General features: G+C 47.8%; 1 protein-coding gene across 2 annotated transcripts; it reads left to right on the forward strand.

Annotated features, from left to right (window-relative positions):
* Positions 1–1,974: 1,974 nt before the first annotated feature.
* On the forward strand, positions 1,975–24,836 carry Stambp (STAM binding protein). Of its 2 annotated transcripts, XM_075983732.1 has the most exons (11): positions 1,989–2,043; positions 3,698–3,793; positions 3,923–4,144; positions 9,587–9,662; positions 9,842–9,937; positions 11,001–11,358; positions 13,937–14,061; positions 15,072–15,209; positions 18,178–18,290; positions 19,680–19,779; positions 23,557–24,836. In XM_075983732.1, exons 3-11 carry the CDS (start codon positions 3,942–3,944, stop codon positions 23,611–23,613), a joined length of 1,266 nt encoding a protein of 421 aa, XP_075839847.1. In that variant the 5' UTR covers positions 1,989–2,043; positions 3,698–3,793; positions 3,923–3,941; the 3' UTR covers positions 23,614–24,836. The 2 variants fall into 2 exon arrangements, with proteins under 2 accessions (XP_075839846.1, XP_075839847.1); XM_075983731.1 differs by lacking the exon at positions 3,698–3,793 and having other exon boundaries at positions 1,975–2,043.
* The last annotated feature ends 499 nt before the right edge of the window (positions 24,837–25,335 follow it).

Genomic DNA, 25,335 nt, shown 5'->3' on the forward strand with positions numbered 1-25,335 from the left:
GACCTACCATCCACATGCGTGCTAGGGGAGACACAGTATGAGAAAAAAGGTTTAAGATCCTCTCTTCAGTGTGCAGATTTCATGGCCATTTTTGACTCTCTTGATGTATAAAAACGTCAAATTTACAGTTCTAAGATACAAAGGGAGGCAAGGTATGTTGGCCCATTTCCCATGGTAAAACAACATCACCAACAAATACACACAAATTCCTGATTTCTGGACATGGACTTTACCTGGCCTTCCTTAATGTCTTCTTTCTCCAACTCTTCAGTTTTTTGCCTGGTTTTGCACCCAAGGTTGGTACAGAATGCTGGAGGGTCAAGATTCTATACTGGCCGTTTGTAAGCGGAAGTAAGTCCGTTATAACTGCCATACCGGCTGCGCCCACAGAAGAGAGACTGGAGCTTGGCAGGTGGCTCTCACCTGTGATCTTAGCTCTTCTGAGACTGATGCAGAAGAATCTCCCATGCATTTGATTTCCCTAACTAATTTGTTCTTGGTGACAGGAAAGGCCTGCCTTCAAACAAAATGGAGTTCAGAGCCACAAGTTTATCCTCCAATATTGCTAGGAGTTCTGCACTGGGAGATCTGAGCCAGCTAACTGAGGTGTGTTCTGCGGCTGGAGATAAGTATCAGGTATATAATTTGCCGGCAATAATTATGCATGAATTCAACACCTTGGTGCCTTTTCCTGTGTTTGAACCTGTAAAGCCACATCTTTCGTCCTGAGTGTTGAGGGCTCACTTTTTTGTCTTTTTCAGTCCTGACAGATTCACAGCGAAGAGGCCAATACCGTGCCCAGTTTGTCTGTAGAACGCATCACACAAACATTCTCCTCACAGAGCGCAAGCCAGGCTTGGGCGGTGCTGTGGTGCAGGGAGCTCACAGCTCACACTAGTGGGGTTCCCTCTGCTGCGTCTCAGCCCTGGTCCCTGGCAGTCTTTCACAACAGGAACTTGTCCCTCAAGTGTCCCTGCAGACTTAGTATGGTAGATACTTACAAAATTAGCAAGGGCACCCCATTCCACAGCCTTCTGCTCCTAGTTCTGATTGTTTCGTAGAGAATATTTGGTCCCAAGAACATAATGATGAGCCTGTCGTAGCCATCTTCGTTTTCACAACTTGTTAGTCCATCCCTGTAATCTTGGGGACAGTGACACACCCTTTATCTCAGTAACACCTGCACATCCAAGAATATGTATTGAGTTTGGAACCACAGGTCATTCATTGTGGGCACGGGGGATGGAGCCAGGAGTCGGAAAAATCTCCCTTTCAAGAAATTAAATTTTAGGAGAATCCTAAAGTAGAGAATTACAACAGAACTAACATGGGCTGGAGTCAGAAAAATCTCCCTTTCAAGAAATTAAATTTTAGGAGAATTCTAAAGTAGAGAATTACAACAGAACCAACATGGGCTGGTGAGATGGCTCAGAGGATAGAGGCACTTGCCACCAGGCTTCATGACCTGAGTTCTCTCTCCAGAACCCACACAGTAGGAAAGAAGCTGTCCCACAAATAGTCCTCTGACAATCACCGTCCCTTGCAGTATGTCCCCCCCACACAGGCGCGCGCGCGCGCGCACACACACACAAACACACACACACACACACACACACACGATAATAATGAATAAGTTTAAAAACAAGCAGGACCCGCTGACAGAGAATGTTTTGTTTGAAAAGGTGCTGTCATCTGAGCCGTGAATGTCAAGCTAGACAGCAATTCCCCATGATATGTTAAATTGCTATTATTTCGACTGAGGAGCCATTGGCAGGAAACTGCTGCTTCATAATTTTTAAAACGTACTGGTTCGGACGGCAGTCCCATTCCCTCACTCACTAGGTTCCCTTTTCTTCCTGGTTCATTCCTTTATCAAGAGGCCTGCAGCAGAGCTCGTTTTCATTGGTTGAAGATTCCAGCCCCACCCACCCGTCCTCCAGACCGGGTCTCAAATCCTTGGAGTGTAATTGAAGGAGGGGCGAGAGTGGGCGTGTCATCGGAGGTGACGTTTCCGGAAGCTCCTACTGTTATCCTTCACGAAAGGTGGGAAGGGTCCCGGGAATGCTGCGGGACGAGGGGGGGGGCGATCCTGGCGCGGTGGGACCCCGCGGGGAAGAAGCCATGGGTTTGGTGCCCGTGTCCCTGGCCCTGGGCCGCCGCGCGCGAGCTCCGGAATGGCCCTGTCCCCAGAGTTGGCTCCTGACCAGCCAGGCCCGGTCTCAACACGCCTTACATTTTCCCGAAACCTGACTGAGTGCCTTGTGGAAGGGCTCTGCCAGCTTTAACAGCTGGATCCCTCTCCGGGGCGCACCCTTCTGCCCCTGCTCCTTCCTTTTGCCTCCTCCGGAGCTCCTCCTGGTCTTTCCCCCTTATTTTCGGACACTGTCTTTCCGTTGCATGATTGCTGAATCGCATGTTGGCCCCAAGCCGCCCGATGGTTTCCAGAGGTACCGAGATGCCCAGCATCCCATTCCCGTGAGCTCTGCTGGGCTGTGCCCAGTTCCAGCAGTTAGGGACTTGGACGGGTTTTATGCTCAGGAGCGGACGTGTTACACAGGCTGTGCCTCCACATTCCTAACAGCCCCCAACTTTTGCTGGGAGGGAAGGAGGTTTAGTGGGGAAACTTCATGGAAGAAATGTCACCCAAGGGTTGAAGAAAGCTAAAGTAAAATTGGCTTAGAGAAAAGTCTCTGAGAACAGGTGATTGGAACTCAGAAAAACAACGGCTGGATAAATGGGACTGTGATCTGCGGTTCCCGGGCAGATGGGAATCCTGACCGAGGAATAAGGAACAAAGATGGGGACACAAGACTGTTGGGTCACAAGATGAGTGTATTCTAGAATAGGCTGGCTGGGCTGGGCTGTGATCCGATGCACAGAACAACCCCGATTCCTCTCTGGATTTTGTGTAATGATGATGTCATGGAGCCCAGAGCCCGAGTCCAACGGAAACAACATCTAGAGATTGTGTAGACTCACTGGAGTCTGGATTCCAGTGAGTGGGAACTCCTAGAGTGTCCCACCCCATCTGAGGTAACTGTCCCTTTGCTGTTGAAGTCCTACTTGCCTTGTGGAGACAAGTGTACACTGTTTCAGAGTGCTAACTGCCTTTCCCTGAAAATGGTAAATGTGACGGATTGACTCAAATAGTGGTTTAGCGAGCAGAGTTGTTTGTGAGCATTTGCCCCCAGAAAACACACACACACACACACACACACACACACACACACACACACACATTGACCTTGTAGTCAAAGCTGAGGAATTGTATCATGGGAAATATCTGGTATTCTCCAGCAAAATGAAATGGAATAATAAATTACCAGAGCAGTCTTCAGGAAGGTTCTCTGAACACACTCTGCCAGGTATTGGGTAAATGGAAGTAGGCATCTGGATAGAGAAACAACAGAGCAAGTGGCAGGTGCTTCCTTACCTCACCTCTACAGGGCTCTAGGCAGGCCTTCTGCTGATGAACAGTGATTAAGGGGCACTAGACACACAGTGGTTGTGTTCCTTGTAGCATCAAATTGTGGGACAAGGGTGTTGATTTTTTTTTTAACCTGTCAGTCCTCAAATCAGGACTTGGATGTTCTTGTGGGTAGGAAGGTTAATGTATTGATCAGAAACACTGCATGTAGTGCTTTATTTTATCTAATTTTTGTTTCTCTGTTGTGTGCTTTGTTTGGTTTTGAGACAGGGTCTTTCTATGGAGCCTTGATTGTCCTGGAACTCTCTGTGTAGGCTAGATTAGCCTTGAACTCAGAGATCTGTTCCTCAGCTGCTGAGATTAAAGGTGTGCTCAACCACGCCCAGCTCTTTCTTTAATATTTTGGGAGATTTGTGGTACACTCACCTTGTGCTAGATCACTGGGAAGATATGACCCTGGCTTTGATGTTATCCATTTTCTCTCTTTTGTCTCAGAAAAGACATTATTGGTCCAATGTCTAACCATGGGGATGTGAGCCTCCCACCCCAAGACCGGGTGAGGATTCTATCCCAACTTGGGAGTGCAGTGGAATTAAATGAAGACATTCCACCCCGACGCTACTACCGCTCCGGCGTTGAGATCATCCGCATGGCATCCATTTACTCTGAGGAAGGCAACATTGAACATGCCTTTATCCTCTACAACAAGTACATCACGTAAGATGCCCACAGTTCTCCTCTTCGTTTCTGTGGCTGACACCCCTTGTATTCTACCCCTGTGCTCACCTATGGCCCCCACAGTTGCTAACAGCAGGGAACTTGATAGTGTCAATCATTAACCAGGTTGCAGGCAGCTTTCACAAGTGAGTTGTCCTTGCCCTTCAAGGACACAGGGCCAAAAGCGGTATTATTTGACTCAGGAATGTCCTGCGTAGGATACTTAGTCCTCAGTCCCACCTGCCCCAGCTGTCCACAGGTAAGCAGGATGTATCTGCATTGGTGAGTATTTTGGCTGCACTCTCTCTGCTCAGGCAGCCAGAGCCAGGACCATTGCTGGTGTGTGGCAGAGCCCAGATTCCTGTACTCACCCTGTAGCTTCTTATGTGGTATAGGAAAGAGGTTTCTTTCTTTTCTGTCAGTGTAGTCTCTTAGTTACCGATGACTATGGACCACTTGCCGCCTGACTTACAACAGTAAGGCATTTCTTGAGCTGTTTGTTCCTCATAGTTGCATAGGCAGCATAAATACAAGGTTTCAAGGCTGTCACCAGGGAATGACTCCTAAAGCCCCAGTGGCAAGGGCACCGTGTGGTTGAGGAAGGGGATGATGGGAAAAGCCTGACTTGTCATTTCTAGTCTGAACTTGAGTACAATAGGACCTAAAGAGTTTGCTGTGACTCAGAGGACCTCGGGCTCAGGAAGGGTTTCTGTGGCATCGCTCATGGGTCTTCACAGGGTGGGGGTGCTAAGTAGACACATCACCCTCCAGGTCTGTTCTACGGCGGAGTGCACTCGGGGTTAAGAATGAGCTTGGGTTCCCGTTTGCAGTGGCTCCTCCTATTTCAGGGTTCATTCTAGAACACAGGTTCTTTTGTTTTCCGTCTAGGCTTACAGAAGGCAGTAAGTCTCCCTCTCCACTCTTCTCTACATGAGACACCTACTGACCACTTCCACGTGTGTCCTCCCAGACAGACGCACGTCAGTCATCACTGGGTGTCTTGTCAGTCCTCTCTAACGACATTCTGACTCAGTAGAGAATATGTCTCGGTTCTGTGACTGAGCTGAGTGTTGAAGGTTAGCAGCGTCCCTGCGGGAAGCACCCCACTAGGTGCCAGCAGCGCCCCTCCCCTCATTCTGGTAAACCCCAATGTCTAGATTTTTCCTGGTTGTTTCTGTTTTTTCTTTGTTGGCAAGAAGAGATGGCTAGCTGGATTTGGCCCACTGGTTTTACTTTGCCAAATTTTGGTGTGGACAGGTTGATTTATGTTTTGGCTTGGAGGCTTGGGGGAGTTTGGTTTAGGGGGTGTTTGGTATTTTTGGTTTGTTTGTTTTTATTTGATTGTTTTAATTTTTTTGAGTCTCCTTACATATCCCTGGTTGTCCTGGAACTACGTAGACCAGGCTGGCCTTAAAGCCATGGATAATTCTACCCCTGAGTGCTGGGGTTAAAGGTGTGCACTGCCATGCCTGGCTTAGACAGCTCTTTGTAGAAAGTTGGGTAAGACACAAAGTAGAATAATGAGGAAGTCGCTGAATGCAGATGAGAAGCGTGAATGTGCTTCTCTGTATTTCAAGATGGGAAGTTCTAGAGCGTGGGTTTGTTGTTTTCTGTAAAGAAAAGATCTTGTGAAAAAGGAGAGGCTATGGTTCAAGAGAGACTGTTGACTGTAGCAACAAGCTCCTAAGAAACAGAAGCAGATATGTTAATGCTGTTAAAAGTCTATGGAGAGCTGTGGATGTACCTCAGTGTACAGAGCTGTCCAGCATGTGGAAGACCCTGGGTTTGGTCCCCAGCACCAGTAACAACACCAGTACTAACAGATCCTTAAGAAACTGGTTTTGTCTTCTTTGATGTGACCAAGTGTTACTCGGAATGACAGGTATTAGTGTCACTGGTGAGACTGCCCCGTGAGCTAGGCCTGGGGCAGAATTTTGGATGAGGATTTGCACTCACTTGCTCGATTGTTGGATTTGGGACTTCACTGGGTTGACTAGTGGGATTTAATTTGGGACTGCACTGGGTTGACTAGTGGGATTTAATTTGGGACTGCATGGGTTGATGAGGTCTGAAGCAATAGATGCAGCTGCCTGCATTGTTCTGGCACCTGCTTTCCGGACCCTGATCCCGAGTCTGTGAACTAACTAGCGGGCGGCTGCAGAGAAGTCCTAGCCCAGTGACTCTGAGACTGGTTTTCACTTGGTGTGTTCCTGCCCATTTACATCGAGTGGCTCACTCTACCAGCTGCGGGGTGGGGTGGGGGATGGGCGGGGGCAGGGAGGTGGGGGGAGGATTGCCGACGTCTACCTCACCACCCTTCCGCCTCCCCCACTTGTAAGAATCTTGTTCTGCGTCTTTCCTGTACGCTTTAGTTCAGGATTTAAAAGCATGTCTGTCCTTCCTCCCAGATAGGTTCAGACATCTTGGCCATCTCAGGCATATCTCCCCCCTTGGTAGTAGTTTTCCTGCTGAAGGAATGCGTTGCCTTTTGCAGACCCCAGTATAGAAGAAAGATCTTGAGCATGCGGGATCAGTACATACTTTCATGATGAGCACAGACAATAAGCCAGGCTGTGGATTCTTTCGCAGCTTTTTATGGGCATCAGAGGCTGCACAGAAGGGACTTAGACTATGCAAGCAGTTCCGGTCTGCCATACCGTGTGAGCCCCCTCTGACACAAATCCTCCTTCCTCCCATGAACCTGTGCCAAAGGCATTTACTGGGGCTGGGGCTTATAGACCCAAGAAGGGGTCTCCTGCGCTTGGGTTCACTCCAGCAGTTAACTTTGGAAACTGGAAAATATGGTCCTTAAAGTAGCATTCTATTGAATGTCTGCTTTTTGAATGAGTTTTTTCCATACAAAAGTACTTGTTCATGATAATTTCCCCTAATATTAGGAGGGAGAAATTAAAGTTAAAACAAAAATTAAATGGCAAGCTGGTAACATGTCTCAGTGGGTAAAGCATTTGCCATGAAGGTCGATGGTGTTCAATCTCTGAAACCCACATAAAGAAAGGTAGAGGAAAGCACTAACTCCACAGGTTGTCCTCTGACTTCCGCATGTGAACTGCAACACACGCATAACCACACACACACACACACACACACACCACCACCACCACCAACAACAACAACGACAACGATGATGATGATGATGATGATGATGTATCGGCACATATACCACCATCTATGGACTTGTTCTTACCAGATAGCGTTTACATACATGCAAGCATCCATGATCCTTGCTCCTTTGTCCTTAAAGCATGAATGTGACCGCAGTCTGCACTCTGTTTTGAGCTTGTTCTCTTAGGGAGACTGTTTCCACATGGGGCCATGTGGGGCCTTCTCCATCTACCCAAACACTTCCTGGATCTCAAGGCCAGCTCTCTTCAGTCCTTCCTCAGACACCATCCGTTCCCTGAGCTACTCCATCCCAAACCCCATTCTCCAGTCACTGCCTGTCCCCCTTTCCTGTTGATAGTGATCTTCCTGGCATTGATTCCTTTTTCTTAAATGTGTTTATGTTGTGTGTGTGGGTGGGGGGGGGTTGTCTGCTTATATGTCTGTGAACCACATGTATGCCAGAGGAGGGAGGCCAAAAGAGAGTGTCAAATCTCATGGGACTGGAGTTACAGATGGCTGTGAACCTCTATGTGGTTGCTGGGAATCAATCTCAGGTCCTCTGGAAGATCCGCCAGTGCTCTTAACCTTTGATCTATCTCTCCAGCCCTGATAGCACTGATTTTTTGACACACTTTTTTTAAATGTCTTTCTCCATTGTAATGGGAGCTCCATAATGAGGGGAAACCTTGAATGGATCATTTATGATATATCCCAGCCTTCAGAGGCCAGCTTGGCACCTTCTAGAAATGGCCAGTAAACAATAAATTTTTGAATAAATGAGTGATATTGGCTATGTGCACAGTCCTTTAGTTTATATTTACAATTAGTAGTGGTTGTATGGGGGTCTATGCATAGGTTGCCATGTGCACGTCCAGGAGTCAGGACAACTTTCTTTTTTTGTTTTTGTTGTATTTTTTTTTCAGTACAGGGTTTCTCTTTAGCTTTGGAGCCTGTCCTGGAACTCACTCTGTAGACCAGGCTGGCCTCGAACTCACAGAGATTCTCCTGCCTCTGCCTCCCAGTGCTAGGATTAAAGACATGAGCCACCACTGCCCGGCATCAGAGGACAACTTTCAAGACCTTCTTCTGGATGGTCCGGCTTGGCTTGACAGGCTTGCACAGCATGTAATTAGATAGTTTATGACTTGTGTTGGTCTGCCTTCATAGTTACCCCTAGTTGCATCTGCCAGCGGACCACAGGCGGCACATGCTGGAAGCGTTTCCATACTTGGTTTGGTGCAAAATATTCTCTGAAGGATTATGAGTCCCAGAAAACATTTCTGGTGGCCAAGGTCATAAAAGCAGTAATGGCCATGGTTTTGTCTTCGCCTCCTGCCCCTGGTGCCGATGGCCTCTTTCTGCTTAGCATCTCTGTTGCTGTGTTCAACCACTCTGACCAAAGGCCTTGGGGAGAAAAGGATTTGTGAGTTTATGGGAAGTCAAGGCAGGAATTTGAAGAGGAAACCAACAGAGGACTACTGCTGACTGGCTCGCTCCCTGGCTCGTGTTGATCTGCCTTTTTTCTACTGCCCAGGCCCACCTGCCTGGACTGGGCCCTCCATCATCAATTAGTCAATACAAGTCCCACAGACATGCGCACAGGCCGGTCTGATGGAGGCAGTTCCTCAGCTGAGTTTCCCTTTTCCCGGGTGTGTGAGGTAGACAACCGAGATTAGCCAGCACGGAGTGATGTTTTATGTCAGAGGCCCTTTCTGTCAAAAGAGGCCCTTTTTCTGTAGAGTTACGGTTTGGAGCATATCACAGGCTTTTATTTCCATTTGGTTCGGAGGTTTGGGGTCCTTTTCTTCTGTTTTAAGACATTCTCACTAAGTAGTTCAGTCTGGTTTAAAATTCACAGTGGCTCCTGGGGGCTGGAATTGCAAGCGTCAATGGATGCTATATTCTTCTTTCAAATTTTACCTTTATTTTTTGCTGGGGTGGGGGTACCTGCAAGGTGGTCTTCATGGAGGCTGGCTAACTATTTGGGTGAATCAGTTCTCTTCCTCCACCATGTGAGTACCAAGGGTTAAACTCTGGTCCCCAGCCTTGGCTGCAAGTGCCTTTACCTGGGGAGCCCTCTCACCTGAGGCTCTCCTTTGTGCTGTAGGAATCTGGTATTTACTGTTACACTCCCTGTTTGGGGGGAAGAGATCAGGACTTCTATGCAGAGACGAAGCTCGTAGGGGCCAAGGCCCTGTATGCCGTGCTCATGCCCGATCTCCCCACACTCCTAGAAACTCTTCTTGTAGTGGCTGCATTGTCTCAGGGTCTCATGTGGCATTTCCTGTGTACCCTAACCATTCTGCTCTGTTTCTTTAGGCTTTTCATTGAAAAACTTCCAAAACACCGAGACTACAAATCAGCTACCATTGCTGAGAAGAAAGATGCAGTCAAGGTGGGTCCCAGTTTTCACTGGGCTGCCTCTCCGGTGCAGGAAGGGGGTCGAGGAACGGCAGGGTGGAGGGCTTCAGATCATGTGTGGGAGGACACCGCTGTCACTCTTGATGTCTTCTTTCTCGCTTCCTTGGTTGATGTTAGAAGGTTGTGATTCTCAAGTTTGGTTTTGTATTTCAGAAATTAAAGAATGTTGCTTTCCCCAAAGCAGAAGAACTTAAGAGTGAACTCTTGAAAAGATACACCAAAGAATATGAGCAGTATAAAGAACAAAAGGTCAGTGTGACAGCGAAGAGACGGGAGGGCGGTGTGTGCTTCTCAGACAGTCCAGGCTATGCTATGCCGTACCAAATGAGTCTGTGATTTTTAATGGGCTAGTTTGTTGGGGGGCGGGGGGCACAAAGACCAGTGACTCAAATTATAGCAGATTCAGTCTATGTGCCCACAAGGATGATTTGAGGACAGACACCTGTGACCTTTCTGTTGTATCTACAGCAAGAGACCTGACCATGGGGAACATTCTCACTAGGGCATAGGTGTTTCAGATCTCAAGCATGGGAAGTTTATCCCAAAAGCTTTCTATAGTCATTGATTTTTCCCAGTGATGTGCAGCAAGTCTTGCTTAGAATGGTTTCAGCTTGTGGGGAAACAGTCAGGGCCCTCCAGTGCTCCCTTGTGGAACAGGAGCACACGCTGGAGAGATAGCTACCTACGTGCTGCGCTGTTCTGCACACTGGCACTGACAGTCAGCAGGGGGATTAATAGTGCTGAGCATACATTTCTAATGCACTCAAGAGGTTCGCTGCTTGATATTTATTAGTTTAAATGTCATTTTATTTAAATGATAATCACTAGAAATCCCACAAGTTGTCCTCTGACCTTCACATGTGAGCCTTGACACATGTCCTTTCTCTGGTAAACATATAAGTAAATGTAATTTTAAAAATTAAAACCAAAGCAAACAGCATGAATACTTGCACACTGGTACTCAGCTCCCTTTGGGATCTACTCCAGGATCCCCTGCACAGGGAATGGTCCCATTCACAATTAAGATGGGTCAAGATCATCCCCTACAGACATGCTCAGAGCCTTGTTCTCAGGGTGAGTCTAGAGTCTGTCAGCTGGGCAATGAACACTAACTTGAAGATAGGAACACTAGCTGTCCTTGAAAACAGGTATATGGTGGCTATACTCCATGACTTTAGAGGTACCTAGCGAAGCATGAATTCTGGATTGGGAGATCAGACCAGAGAAAAATTGTACTTTGGACGTCTCTATGCGGACTAGGCTTTCCTTCTGAGAGCTAAACTGTTAACCAAGACCCTTTCTTCCCCCCTAGAAAAAGGAAGAGGAGGAACTTGCCCGGAATATCGCCATCCAGCAAGAATTGGAAAAAGAAAGACAGAGAGTTGCCCAGCAGAAGCAGAAGCAGTTAGAGCAGGAGCAGTTCCATGCCTTTGAGGAGATGATCCAGAAGCAGGAGCTGGAAAAAGAGCGGCTAAAAATTGTCCAAGAGTTCCGGAAGGTGGACCCTGGCCCAAGTGGGCCTCTGCTACCTGATCTCGAAAAGCCTTGTGTAGATGTGGTCCCCACCTCACCCACGCAGACTTCAGACTGTAACAGAACCGTGAGGCCAGCGAAGCCACCCGTGGTAGACAGGTCCCTGAAGCCTGGAGCACTAAGCATCATAGAAAATGGTGAGCCCCCCCCCCCATGCCTCCCTCCATCTCTCTCGCTTCCATGACCCACTTACTTGGCTCAGTCAACAGAACCTCATGGGATGACTACTGTCTTCTTCTGTCCTGCCACCCTGTCTGTCTTGTTTGGTTTTGCTTTTGGTTTTGTTTTTTGAGACAGGGCTTCTTGTGTAACCATTCTAGCTGTCCTGGAACTAGCTCTTGTAGATGAGGCTGGCCTCGAACTCACAGAGATCTGCCTGCCTCTGACTCCCTGAGTACTGAGATTAAGGGCGTGCGCCACCACTGCCCCGCTCCCTGTCTGTTTTGTAGAAATGGCCTTTAACTTAGGTTAATCTGAGTCACAGACACTAACCTTCAAGGGTTCTGCAGAAATGTGAAGGGTTTAGTAAACTAGAGATCGTGCTTCCTGGAAGCCATTCTAAAATGTTTGCTTCCACGGGCAACCCCACCACCGAATCTCCCTGCGCTGGGGCGCTCCTAATCTGTGAGGGGCTTAGCCAGTGAGAGTGCTACACACTGCAGGGGGCTACTTGGTTCATTCAGAAAACCTTGTGACCCATCTTCCAGAAAGGAACTGTGCTGTGCTCTGAGGCTTCAGGCCTCCTCCCTGTTCCCTCTAAAGTCCTCTCTCCCTGTACCGCTCCTTCCTGCCTGTCCTGTGCTCTAGGAAACACGTTCTAACGTCTTACCCACAGCTTTGTCAGCTTCCATCTAGCCCTAGCATCTGCCTTCTGCTTTCCTTGAGGCTTCTCCAGCTCCTGTCCAGTCAGTCAGATTGATTCAACCCCCATAAAACTACCAGAGATCTTCTTATCCTCAATATTTTTGGAATCACTTCTGATAGTGCCATCATTTGTCAGTAGCTAGATTCTAACTTCCTGCAGGTGGGACCTTGCGTCTTTCTCATTTTGTGTCCCCTGTGGGCGGAGACACACCTCTGAGAATGGACGGAGCGATCGCTGGATGGAAAGGGAGACTGTGCCAGCCTTAACCCATCACCCACAGATGCAGTTGTCACACTGCAGTGGCTCTGTCCCCCTGACCAATCAGGTCTAGCAGACCCAAATGCTGATGTGGCACATCTGTTTACTGTGCTCTTAATATGATAACACACAGCTTCTCTGTGGAGCTCACAGAAGGATCCACTCTTGGCATCCTGGATAAGTTTTACAAGCTGCTTTTTCTCAGGGAGGTTGGCATTTCAACTTTGTTCTAGCGGGTGTTCCACAGTACACCACATGGTCAGACAACAACTAACACCCTTGAGGGTTAGTCCTCTGCTTCCACCTTGTTTGAAACAGGGCCTCTTTCTGTCCTCCATGAGCTTCTGATGATCAGTCTGTTCCTGCCTCCCATCTTCCTGTAGGAGCCCTGGACCTGTAGATGTGGCTTCTGGTGATTTGAGCTCTGGTCCCCTGCCTGTGCAGCAGTCTGTACCCATGGAGCCATCAGCTCCACTGTCCCTTTTTGCCGGTTTGTTTCCTGAGCCGCCCTGTGTAGCTAGCTGACTAGCACTAAACTTGGGATTCTCCTGCCACAATATTCCGAGTGCTGAGATGGCAATAGAGTGCCGTCATATCCTTAAATTTCCATCAAAATCAGAACTAGATAAGGCAGTCAGCCTTCTCCAGCCGTGAGACTGTGCTGTCATGAATCCACACTTCCCAAAATACAGTGGAGAGGCAGGAGTGAGCCGGTACCGTTCAGAAGGGGGAAAAGAGCAGGAGAGGGGTAAGTGGTGCCAGCTACATCCAGAATCACAGCTGGCCTCAAAGGATGCAGCGTTCCCAGGCTGAGGTACTCACTAGTTGCCCACAGCTTCAGAATCCCAAGACACTGCCCCATTCCTACTGCACTGCCCTAAAGGGGGAACCTCTGTGGAGCTCTGTCCTGGAAACAAGTCTCTGTGGGTGCCACCAGGCAGTCTGTAACGTCCTTTAAGTACGAGTGGGTCTCCCGTGGTCGCACAGCCCTTAGGGGAAATGGCCTACATGGCTGAGTGTTCCCACAACAGGTTTTCTGCAGGTGGACGCTCTAGAATACTGGTAGTTTGGGCTCAGTCCGTGTGTGAAAAGGACAGACCAGGGAAGCCCCGTGTCTCAGTCTGAGACAAGAGACCTGAAGTCCCAGCAGAAGTCCACAAGCCAGAGTCCAAAGCCTAGCACATCTGGAGTCTTAAGGACAGAGGAAGAGCATGCACGTCCCAGGAGAGACACAGAGAAAATCTTTTCTCTGTTCCCTGCAGCTCCTGGCTGGCTGCATGTTGTCCACCTGTGTTGAAAGTGGACCTTGCCCACAGAGCCCAGGCACCCACATACATGGGGTGCCCACATACATGGTCACATCCACAAATAATGCTCCTCCGGTCAGGCTGAGACTAAAATATGTGGTCACAGCTCGCAGCCAGCTGTGGCCAGATGTTGGAGAAGAGACTTAAGTCCCTCTGTGGTGCCCTTGAGGGGAGAGGGGCTCATGGAGGGAATCCCAATGACATGGCATTTCTCTTTTACGCTGTCAGCTCTGACTTCTGCTCAGGGACCCCTGGCCTCAGACTTTCCCCCCTTGTCCATTTCAGTTCCCACCATCGAAGGCCTGCGCCACATTGTGGTGCCCCGCAATTTGTGCCCGGAATTTCTCCAGCTTGCCAGTGCCAATACTGCCAAAGGCATTGAAACTTGTGGAGTCCTCTGTGGAAAATTGGTAAGGAAGTGTAGCTCGCCTGAACTGGGGCTGTTTCCTCTGTGGCCTCCTGTGACGCTCAGACTGGATATCTGGGGTCTGACTCTGCACCAATCCCTCCACAAAGACTACACACACACACACACACACACACACACACACACACACACCCCAATCCTACCCCTGGGGAATCTGAGACAGGAGGCTTTCCATGAGTTTGAGGTCAGCTTGAACTACATAGTGAGTCCTGACCAGTATTGACTATGGAATAAGACTTTGTGACAAGAAAGAAGAAAAGGGAGGGAGGGAGGGAGGGAGGGAGGGAGGGAGGGAGGGAGGGAGGGAGGGAGGAAGGGAGGGAGGAAGGGAGGGAGGAAGGAAGGAAGAAAAAAAGGAAGAAAGGAAGGCTGACTTAATTCTAAACCGAGCAGGAAGGCTTATGTATTTTCTCCTCTTCTGAGCTCCCCCTGAGCGGTGGGCCTGGGAATGGAAATCATCTAAGGTCTTCATATGTGTCCGTAAGGTGTGCGGTCCTTTGCAGAGATGAAAGGGACCCTGGGATAGAGAGCGCTGAGCAGTGTGTCCACTAGGAGATGTAGGAACTGTGAGGAAGGCGAGGCCGCTGAGGGAGAGCTTGAACCCATCCCTCACTTCTAAACAAGCCCCTGAGAGATGGGAAGCAACCCTCACCAAAGCCTTAATAAGGAGGCTGGAGCAGGGGAGCTGCTTTAGGCAGCAGAGCGGTGGGGCTCTTTCCAGAGCACCCCAGGAACCCTGAGCAGACTTGTTGGCTGCTACAGAAATGCCCCTAGGACTATACCATTGGCCCAACCTGTGCTAGAGGGAGATCTGGGGTTTGGCTCAGTGCCTGTGGCTTTCTTCTCTCTCTCTGCTGTGAAGCCCTGGGGTGAGGGATCAGGAAGGAGGAGTGAGCAGGAGCTCAGGGAGAAGAAGGGGCTTCTCTTTCCTCTGCTAAGAGGGAGTGGGTTGAGAGACCCGGGGAATTGTGACCTGTTGTTTTCTCCTTGCAGATGAGAAATGAATTCACAATCACACATGTTCTCATCCCCAGACAAAATGGTGGGCCCGATTATTGCCATACAGAGAATGAAGAAGAAATTTTCTTTATGCAGGATGATCTTGGACTCCTCACGCTTGGCTGGATTCATGTAAGAAAATCAGACTTCCCTGAGGGCGGGGACTCCTCTTCTGTTAGGGGCACACAGCCTGCTTCACTCCCTGAGCAGAGTCAAACTAGCCGAACAATCTGTCTCTCCACACACATGGCTCCCAGTGCTCCAGTCAGTTGCCTCAGAAGACTGCTGAGAGCTTTTGCAGTTTCCTCAACTTTATCTTTTACTAAAAATAATTTTTTGATGTTCTGGGGTCTCTGGTGAAGGGAAGCTGGCCTAGAGACCATGTACCTAAAAGCTGTGTATGTGAAACTGTTTTAAATAGCCAGGGAGTACATTCTGGTGGCTGCGGTCTCTATGACACAGCACTTGCCGTAATATACAGTTTACGAGTGTTTGCACACGCCGTGCACACTTCTGATGACATTCAAGGAAACACAGGTCCCTTTCTAAACAGTACATCTGGATGATTCTCTCGTTTTTTTGTTTTTTTGTTTTTTTTAAGGCCTCCAGCTCACTGACCAAGCTGCTTCCTAGGCGTATGAGAGGTGTAAGCCACAGTCCAATGGTTTATTTCTAGGTTCAGGGGGTCATACACACTTGTCCTCCGCACTAGAGCAGTGCCGACATGTGGGGTACTCTCCAGCCCTTCCATCCTATTCGGTTCAATTACGTAAATACTCACTGGTTTGCCTAATGCCTAACGCAAGGATCCCAGCTGGCAGATAGAAACTCTCCTTGTTGTGCCTGGGGACACAGTTGAGGGTCACACAGGAAAGGAGCACCTGTTCCCATGAGGCAGAATGCATTATATTCCTCAGAAGGTGCGCACAGGGCACTGTGGGTTTCAGAGCAAGGAGGGCCACACTCAAGGTGACTTACAATGAGAGTCCAAGGGGGAGGGGTCAGCATTGGATAGGTACACTGTGCTCCTGCATCAGTAAGCGGTCCTGTCGGCTGGAATTTGTGGGTTTTCGTCAGAAAAAGATGTAAGGGCAAAAGTGGGGAGTGATCTGGGAGGCTTTCATACTAAACTGGCCCAGGCAGCCTTGAAAGTGGAGAGAGCAGACAGTAAGAAAAGCTATTTGCTGACAGCCTGAAGGGCTACTGAGGGAGCAGAAAATGCGTTTGGGAGGTAAAAGGAGACAGAGGAATGTGTAAAGAAAACACAGAAGCCACAGAGCAGGGACATCAGAAGAAGGGATTCAGGATGCACTGGGCTCTAGCAGTACCCTGTCAGGAACCTGCTGCACCCTTCCCACTTCCTGTCTCCAACAGTGACCCCCCCCCACTTGCTCCCATCATCCTGTCCTACCTTTCTTTAGAGTTCACCTCCTAAGTCCGACTCCTGAGTACTTCAGCTCAGCTTGGGTCTAACCTTGAAGATTTATCCACACTCTAGCGTGCAGCTGTCTGGGGTGTGTGTGTTTACGTCTGGTGAGCAGTGGAGGAGAGGGGGAAAGGCAGGCAGGGCAGTCAGGACAGTAATGGATCAGAAGGGCACAAGGGATTCGTATTTGCACAGGGAGAAAGCACACAGCCCTCAGAGTCAGGGTTGAGGTCAGACAGCTGAAGACATGCAGAGGGTTGAGCTTCTGTGTGAAGAAGTCATAGACACCCTTGTCAGGCAGCCTTTGCCTTGGTGAGGGTGGAGTGAGGATCTACTGGTGGGGTCGGGGGAGGCAGAGGAGGTTAGAGCTGGAGGAGGTTGGTGGCTAAGAGCTCCTGCTGCTCTTCTAGAGCATCTGAGTTTGGTCTCCAGAACTCCTCCGGGCAGCTTACAGTCTCCTCTGACTCCAGCACCAAGGGATCTGACACCAACTTCTGGCCTACTCAGGACACCTGCACACATGTGGCCTATAGCCACACAGACAGGTGTACACATGAACATAAGTAAAACAATTTTTAAGTAAATATTTTTAAAAAATGAAAAAGGAGAGGGCGGACTCCAAATCGTTACTGCTTAGACTCCAGGCCGAACTAGGCATGCATGGGTGAAGGCTCCCAGTCTAGTAAGGGCCCAGCTAGGAACACATGGAGAGAAGTTTGGCTTCGGTTACCTCTGCGATATTTCTGCATCATTTCTTCATAATTTGGGATTGAAAACAACAAGAAAGGACTTTCCAGATGGTTCAGTGTGTAAAAGGCTTTTGCTGCCCACTCTTAGCTGAGTTCAGTTTCTTTGGCCCACTTGGGGGAAGGAGAAAACTGACTCCCACAAGTTGCCCTCTGACCTGCACACGCACACCATGGGCAGGCAGGCACACATTCTCGGGGTTGCACACGCATATATAAGAGTAAGTTTTAGAAAATGAAAACAGCAGGCTATGGGTCTTCTCAGATCTTTACACCACAAGAGGAAAATACACAAGCCAGTTTCACTCCTCAGAGCTCCATCTATTTCCCGTCCCCTGACGTGGCCTCAGACTGCCCTTTGCTCAACTTCTTCCTCTTGTTTCTCAGAGCCGATTGTGTGCCTTGAAGACAAGGCATACAACTGACAATTCATGCAAACCTGTATATGATGTGTGTACATTGTAAACGTTGAGTCGGCTATGGTCTGTGAATGAGAAAAACACTTAAACATCTGTGCTCACACTGGGCCTGGTAGCTCACATCTGTGTCACAGGACTTGGGAGGCTGAGGCAGGAGGTATATTTGAGACCTGCCAGGGTTACATAGTGAGTTCCAGGGTAGTCTGACCTACAGTGTTCAACACTATATCTAAATAAATAATGTGTCTTCGCCATTTTCAAATATACAGCACACGGTCTTGAACTCCACAGGCCTTTCAAGGACAGATAGAGTTTCCACACACTGTTGTTAGACTCGGCTTGTTTACAGTGCTGGGAGGGAACTCACTGTGTGGGTCTTGTGTGTTCCTCATGGCTGCAGAGAAGGGGTTGGGTCCTGCTGTTGGGAGCGCCTAGGACCTGCCTTCCTAAGTGGGTCAACCATGACAGCTGGGCCACTGGAAATTCTCTGACCTGTTTCAACTTTTTAGACTCACCCAACCCAGACGGCCTTCCTGTCCAGTGTGGATCTGCATACCCACTGCTCCTATCAAATGATGTTGCCAGAGTCTATAGCAATCGTCTGCTCCCCCAAGTTCCAGGAGTGAGTACCACCGATGCGGTTCTGGGTTCTGGGTCTTAGAAGGAAAAGAAGTTCTCTGTTATTGAAACCAACCGTGGTGTGTGTGTGTGTGTGTGTGTGTGTGTGTGTTTACATGTGTACATGAGCTTAGGAGGGTGCCTGTGCATAAGTGTTCACATATGTGTGGAGACCAGAGGTTGACATGGGATATCTTTCTCTGTTGCTTTTCTATCTCATTGTTTTTGACACGAGGTCTCTGGCTGAACCTGGAGATCACTGGTTAGTCTGGAGAGCACCACTCTCTGTCTCCTATCTTGGGATTTTAGACGTATACCATCACATCAGGCTCTTTGTAGATGCTGGGGATACAATCTCGGGTTCTCCTGTTTCTATGTCAAGCATTTTACCAACTGAGCCATCCTCCCGGCCCCTAGACCTTTTAAAAACCAAAATTCATAAATGGCATTCACTGGCTGCTCTAAAAGGCTTCCTTCAAGCTCCATATTCTGATAAACACAATCTGCTCTTTCAAAGATATAATTAATGTTGGTTTTCTAAGAAAAACTGAAATCTGAACTATTTGACTTAAAGTGATAGGATATCAGAGCCTGAGGTTACAGGTTAAAAAATTCCCACATTGGACCCTATGTCATCTGCCAGTGTTAATTCTTCTCATTCCAAATGTCCCCTTTACTCTGAATTCTCCAGCAGAGCTAATAATGGAGACAGTGATGAACTTGCCTTTTTGTCTTTCACTGTTTTCAAGTTTCTCTTTTGTGCACCTGGTGTTGTCCCCCAGGGCTCTGAGCCTCTGTTCCTGCCGTTCCCCCTCTGTTCCTCAGACTGAAGAATCTCAGTTGACCTAAGAATCTGCATTTCCGTGTTTAGTCCTACTTAAATCTGTTGTTGACTTGCTCAAAGGAATTTCTCACTTTCAGTTTTAATTTCCAACTAGAAAATTCCTCTTTGGAGGCTGGAAAGATGGCTCATCAGGTTGGGGCACTTGCTGCTTGTGCATAGGACCTGGGTTCAATCCCCAGCGCCCACATGGTGGTTCACAGTCACCTGTACCTCCAAGGCTCTTCTGACCTCACTGTGTACCAGTCACGTAGGCCAAGCACTCATAAAATAGAGTAATTAAGTCTAAAAAAATTCCTATTTGATTCCTATTTATAATCAGCAGATAATTTATTCTCTAACTGTGACCCGTTCCCCAGAGAAGAGAGCTGTAAGTCAGTACACTGTGAAAGCTGTCTAAAATTCCTCTGCCCTGTGAGTCAGTGTGAGAGCCTGGAATGTGTGAGCATGAACCAAGGCACAGCGGGGACAGGCGAAGACGGGGGAGTGTTGGGAGTGGGGGAAGCCTCTGGAGCGATGCCTCGACTCTGAGCCTGCCCTTTCTTATTTCAGAACTGGATTCTTTAAGTTAACTGATTATGGCCTCCAAGAGATTTCCACCTGCCGGCAGAAAGGCTTTCACCCTCACGGCAGAGACCCCCCTCTGTTCTGCGTACGTATCTATCATACCCATGTAGAAGTCGGCAAGCACATAAAACCTGGGAGGTGCATGGTCCTTCTAACCCACCTGAGCTCAGCCCCGGCACTCACCTTCCCAGAGTTCCACAGTCAGCGATGGAACTGTGCACTTTGGAGATAGGTTTGGATCTCAGCCCTGTCACCCTGTTACTTCCTGTCTGTGAGGCTCTGACCCTCCCTGGGCCTTTCATCTGATATGTGGGATAATAATAATACTTTATTAATAATTGTGCTTTACAGGGTCCTGGAGAGGATGGAATAAGCGGGAGGAGGGTGTAGAAAGTGTGCAGCATGTGTGAGGCTCTGGGCCCAATCCCAGTATCAGTGGAAAAGAATAACAGAAAATACCTACTGCATTAGCTGCTTACTAAATGTTACCTTGTTCCGCGTCAGCCACTGAGCTTCAGTCGGCAGTCGGAATGCAAAGGGAAAAGCCATGCAAGCTAGGAAAATTAAACGTATTTCATTCTGGAATTTTGCCCAAAACTAGGGTTCTCACTGCCCTAGGAAGTGGTTTCTTCGCCCAGCTTGTGTCCATGACAACAGGTTTAGCTGCTCAGATCTCCGTGCTTCAAATCAGCTCAGATCAATGAGATTCTGGTGCTTGCTTCACACCCGGGGGGGGGGGGGGCGAAGGGGGTAGTGGCTGGGGTGGGAGGTATCCAGAGAAAAGCAAGCAACACAGAGGAAGGAACCAGAGTCCTGTGCCATAAAGCATGGAAGAGCAGGGAATGTGCCAAAGAGAACCCCAGAAGGCTAGGATCATGGGGGTCCATGAGCTGATTTTGCATGATAAGACGGTTATAACATACATACCACACACACACACATGTATGTATATGTCTGTGTTGGTGTACTTCATACTTTTCCAAGCACAAAAATTTAAGCTTCATAGAATAATAGCTTCTAAAAATGTATATGTATTATTGATTTATCACTTTTATGTTTATTTTTTAATTGAACTTTATTTTCTTTCTTTTTAAATTTATTAAATATGTATTCAGCATCTGCCTGCATGTATCCATGATCTCATCATAGATGGCTGTGAGCCTCCACGTGGTTGCTGGGAATTGAACTCAGGACCTCTAGAAGAACAGTCAGTGCTCTTAACTTCTGAGCCATCTCTCAGCCCCTGAACTTTATTTTCAGTCTTGTGGATCAAACTCAGATAATAGGTTTCAGTTGAAAGTGAGGAAGAAAATAAATATTAAAAAAATAAAGAACTAGAACCAGGAATGCTGGCACACACCTTTAATCCTAGCACGCCGGGAGGCAGAAACAAGGGAATCTCTGTAGGTTTGCGGCCAGCCTGATCTACACAATGTGTTCTAAGCAAGCCAGGGCCACATAGACAGACTCTTTCTCAAAAAGTACATTGGTCTATCTTGAGATATAATAATGTTTAGATGTGAGAATATTAAAATAAAGATTGTACCATCAAATAGGCCTGGGACACCAGTGGCCAGGTCTAGTTCTAAAGATTCTTCCTGGAGTTGGTCATGGCCGTACTCCCGAGGCTGCCATGGGAGGATGGCCAGTTCGAGGCCAGCCTGAGCTGCATAGCCAGACCCTGTCGACTCCAATCAATCAATAAACAAGCAAGCCTTTTTATGCCAGAGTGAGAACCTGCCCCCTACTTGTGGTGGTAGGTGAATTTTATTATCTGAAAAATATAATTCCCCCCCAAACACTGCAACAACCCTACTAATTCTTCTGAGTAAAGGAATATTTAACAAGTGACTCCAGAAAATGTATGGGAAGATGCTGATTCAGACTGTGAGTGGAGGGATGATTCCCAGGTTTGTTACTGTGATTGCCACTGACATCATGGTCTGGCTTCCAGACTAGGAATCACTGACCTTGAGCCGGCATTTGAGTTATTTATTTACTTACTTATTTTTCAGAATTTCACAAGTGCTGCATCTACATCATGCCAACTCCGTTCCCCCTCCAGTTTCTTCTCCCTCCCAAATTCATGATTTCTTCTTTATTACACACACACACACACATCCTCACACATACACAAACACACATAGTCACACATACACACATACTCACACATACACACACACACACACACACATCCTCACACATACACAAACACACATAGTCACACATACACACATACTCACACATACACACACACACACGACAATGTATGTAGGAGCTCAACCCTTAAGGAAACTAAGTCTCCCTCTCAGCAAAAAATAATCTGTAGCTTTCCTCTAGTCATGGGGCTGTGTGAAATTTCCCCCATCCATGTTGGCAGGGCAAACTGATGTCAAATATTTTGTCTTGTTCATACAACCATATTGTTATTTCCTGGAATTATTTTCTCTGTTGAGTCTTGGGTCACTGTCTAACAGCAGGCATCCTGGGCCTCCGGCCCACACACTCTGCTCCCCTCTTCTGAGATTTCCCCTCAGCCTTGGGTTTCCTGGTTGCATTGCAGATTTGTCACTTTCTGGCTTGTATCTGGATCAGTTGTAACTCTCTAATTGTCTCCATCTGTTGCAAAAGGAAGCTTTAGTGCTGAAAGGTGAGAGCTACATGTAGCTGTCGGTGTTTAGAGTACACTCAGAAACTGTTGGTTCACGGAAATGGCGGTAGCGGGTTCTTCTCTCGGGTCTGTGACTTATCCAGCCCCGGCTAGGTTCACAGTCTGAAGTACGAATTCCCTCCCACTGATTAGACTACTGTTGGTCACCCTGAGGACAAACAGCCACTGATGCACCACTGTGGCTGTCTTACCTCTGGTCATTATTGTGAGTCGCAGCTTTTACAGCTGGGTAGGACATCCAGTTGCCCCTCTTCCTGTGCAGCTTGCATAGTGCCTTTCAGTACTGTGAGAGCCAGTCCTCAGCAAGGGGGCTTTCCAGGTCAGCCCCCGCTGACTCCTCCAAGTACTGTGTCCAAGAGTGCTGTCTTCAGCAATAGTGGCTTCCCTTTGAGTTCTGGGTCACCAAGGTCAATGACAATAGCTCATGTGTTCCTCCAGTGAACAACTAACAGTCTATATTGGGGGATAGGGCCTCAGTAGCCTAGTGCTCACCCTGTGACCAGGCAGCCTCAGACTAGAGATTGACTTGCCTGCCTCCCAAGTGCTTGAATGAAGCGTGTATGCCACGTGTATACCTAGCATATTGTATGTATTTTTAAGATAAATTTATAAAATAATCGGCTCCCCTAGGTTTTTAGGCAACCTTAGTGTAACGTAATTCCTTCTTCCTTCTCTCCCTGTATTATCCTTCCTCCCCCTCCCCAGGTAAATCCCCCCATTATTTTCTTAAACTCCTTTGTAGCTCTTGCCTCCTCCTGCTCTCCTCGCTAGAGCTTCTTGTCCACCCTCCCTGCCATGATCGCTTTCCTGGCTTCTTCTGACATGTTAGGGTATACGCTCAGATGTTCAGAGCTAGATCCATGAATAAGAGAGAGTTTTGGCGTTTGTCTTTCTGGCTCAGGCATTTTAAATGAGCGGTTTAGGGCTGGGGATGGAGCTCAGGTGGTGGAGCGCTTCTTCACAAGCCTCAGACCTGGGTCCAGTCCGCAGTACTAATGAACCGAGCGGAGGAGTTATGCCTGTAATATCAACTCTGAGGCAGCCACGGGAGGATCTAGGACATCCTAGGCTACCTAGGGAGTTTGAAGCCATTCATTCAACCCAGGCTCAAATGAAACAGAAATGTTTGTGTTTTTTAACGACTATAAAGGACTTTCCACACATTTATTGTTCCTCCTTTTCCTGTTTCAGGACTGCAGTCATGTCACTGTCAAGGACAGGATTGTGACCATCACAGACCTTCGATAAATCTCAGTCACCATCCAGGGAGATGGCTCCTTGGATAAAGACACTTGCCTCCAAACCCAGCAGCCCAAGTTCATTTCCTTGGACTTCACACATGATGGAAGGAGAGCAACTTCCCCCACGTTGTCCTTTGACCTCAATTGTGCACTATGGTATGTGCGCATGCACACACACACACATACACACACACACACACACACACACTAAATAAATAGATGGAATTTACAAAGTCTTACCCTCCTCCTGAGCTACATGCCCTGATCAGTTTACTATTCTCACCCCCATGGAATTAAACTTTTAAGACAGAATAGGAAAGGGTCAACACCAATGGGAAACTGTTGGTCTTTTTTTAATTTATTATTTGAAAATAAGTCATTTTATTTTTTAAGGCAAATCTGAAAATGAGCAAATCACACCAAACAACTAACTCAAAAATTAGGATGTGAGAGAAAGTACCTCTCTGTCCTCTTTAGACCCGAGCACTGGCCTTTGGGCCCTGTTGCGACTTACCTTCCAACTGATTGATCTCTACCTTTGGACTAAGTAAGGGCATTTCTACAAAACTGTGAAATCCATTTTGAAGGATTTGGCTTTTTCTTGTTTGTGGCATTACTGAGGGAGCTTATCACTCTGGTGGGAAGTGCATAAGGAGCTCACAGCCCCCCATAAGTTGATTTTGTTTTTAAAAAAGAAGTCTATTATTTAATTTAAAAGGTTAGGATGTTATTTTCTTCTGTAATAAAACAGTTCACTGTGTTGTGCTCTAGAGTGATCTGTCTGATCACAGGCAGCATGTAAACATTTTAAATGGAATGTCTGATTGCGGCCAAATGGGATGGTGTGTCCTGCAGTGAACTGTGTTGCCGTTCACTTGCAATCAGTCAGTGTGGCCGGCCTGCCCAGTCTCCCTCCACGATCAGGAAGTCGTCTCTTGTTCTGGTGTTGCCTCAAGTGGATCTTCCCACTTTCTGCTTAAGCCTCAGCCAAGGCACTGAGCCTTACAGAGTCCCAGCCAACGGTGCAGTTGTCCGGTGCTCACCCTGCTAAGTCCACCGTGCTGGCTTTGTCTTCTTCGGAAATGTCTAGGATGGTGTGTGAGACCGTAGGTGACACCTCACTTTTCTTCATGAACTGAGCTGGTGCTTAAAGGTCGCCTAGAAATCTGTGACATCAACATGAGAGAAGAGCAAATATGTTGGATAGTAAAGTTAATTTTTTAACGTGTATATGTGTGTGTGGTGTGTGTGTGTACACACCAGGTGCATACAGGTGTCTGCAAAGCCAAAACGGGCCCTTGGCTTCTCTAGAACTGGAGTTACAGGCAGTCGTGAGCAGCCATGAAGGGTGCTGGGAAGAGAACCCAGACCCTCTGTAGAAGCAGAAAGTGCTTTTAACTGCTGAGCCATCTCTCTAGCCCTCAAATGAAACTCTCAACCATACCACAATGCTGCCTTCCCAAAATACACAGGAACATGTGCATTTAGAAAAGGATGGATTCATATCAAGGGGTAGAATTATGAGATGGGTGTCTTTATTTTTTCCCACTAGCCTTTTTAAATGTTTCCCAACTAGAAAGAGTGTATTCTGCTTCTAACTGGACAAAAAAGAATGATACCTCATGTTTTCCAGAAACCAGAACTCCACTGCCCCTTAATGTGGGAACCCAGCCAAGACCTGCTCCCTGAACAGCCTCAGTGAGGGGGCCTTGGTAACACTCAGGCCAAG

This window comes from Microtus pennsylvanicus, chromosome 8 (genome assembly GCF_037038515.1).
Source record: "Microtus pennsylvanicus isolate mMicPen1 chromosome 8, mMicPen1.hap1, whole genome shotgun sequence".
NCBI classification, from domain to species: Eukaryota; Metazoa; Chordata; class Mammalia; order Rodentia; family Cricetidae; genus Microtus; species Microtus pennsylvanicus.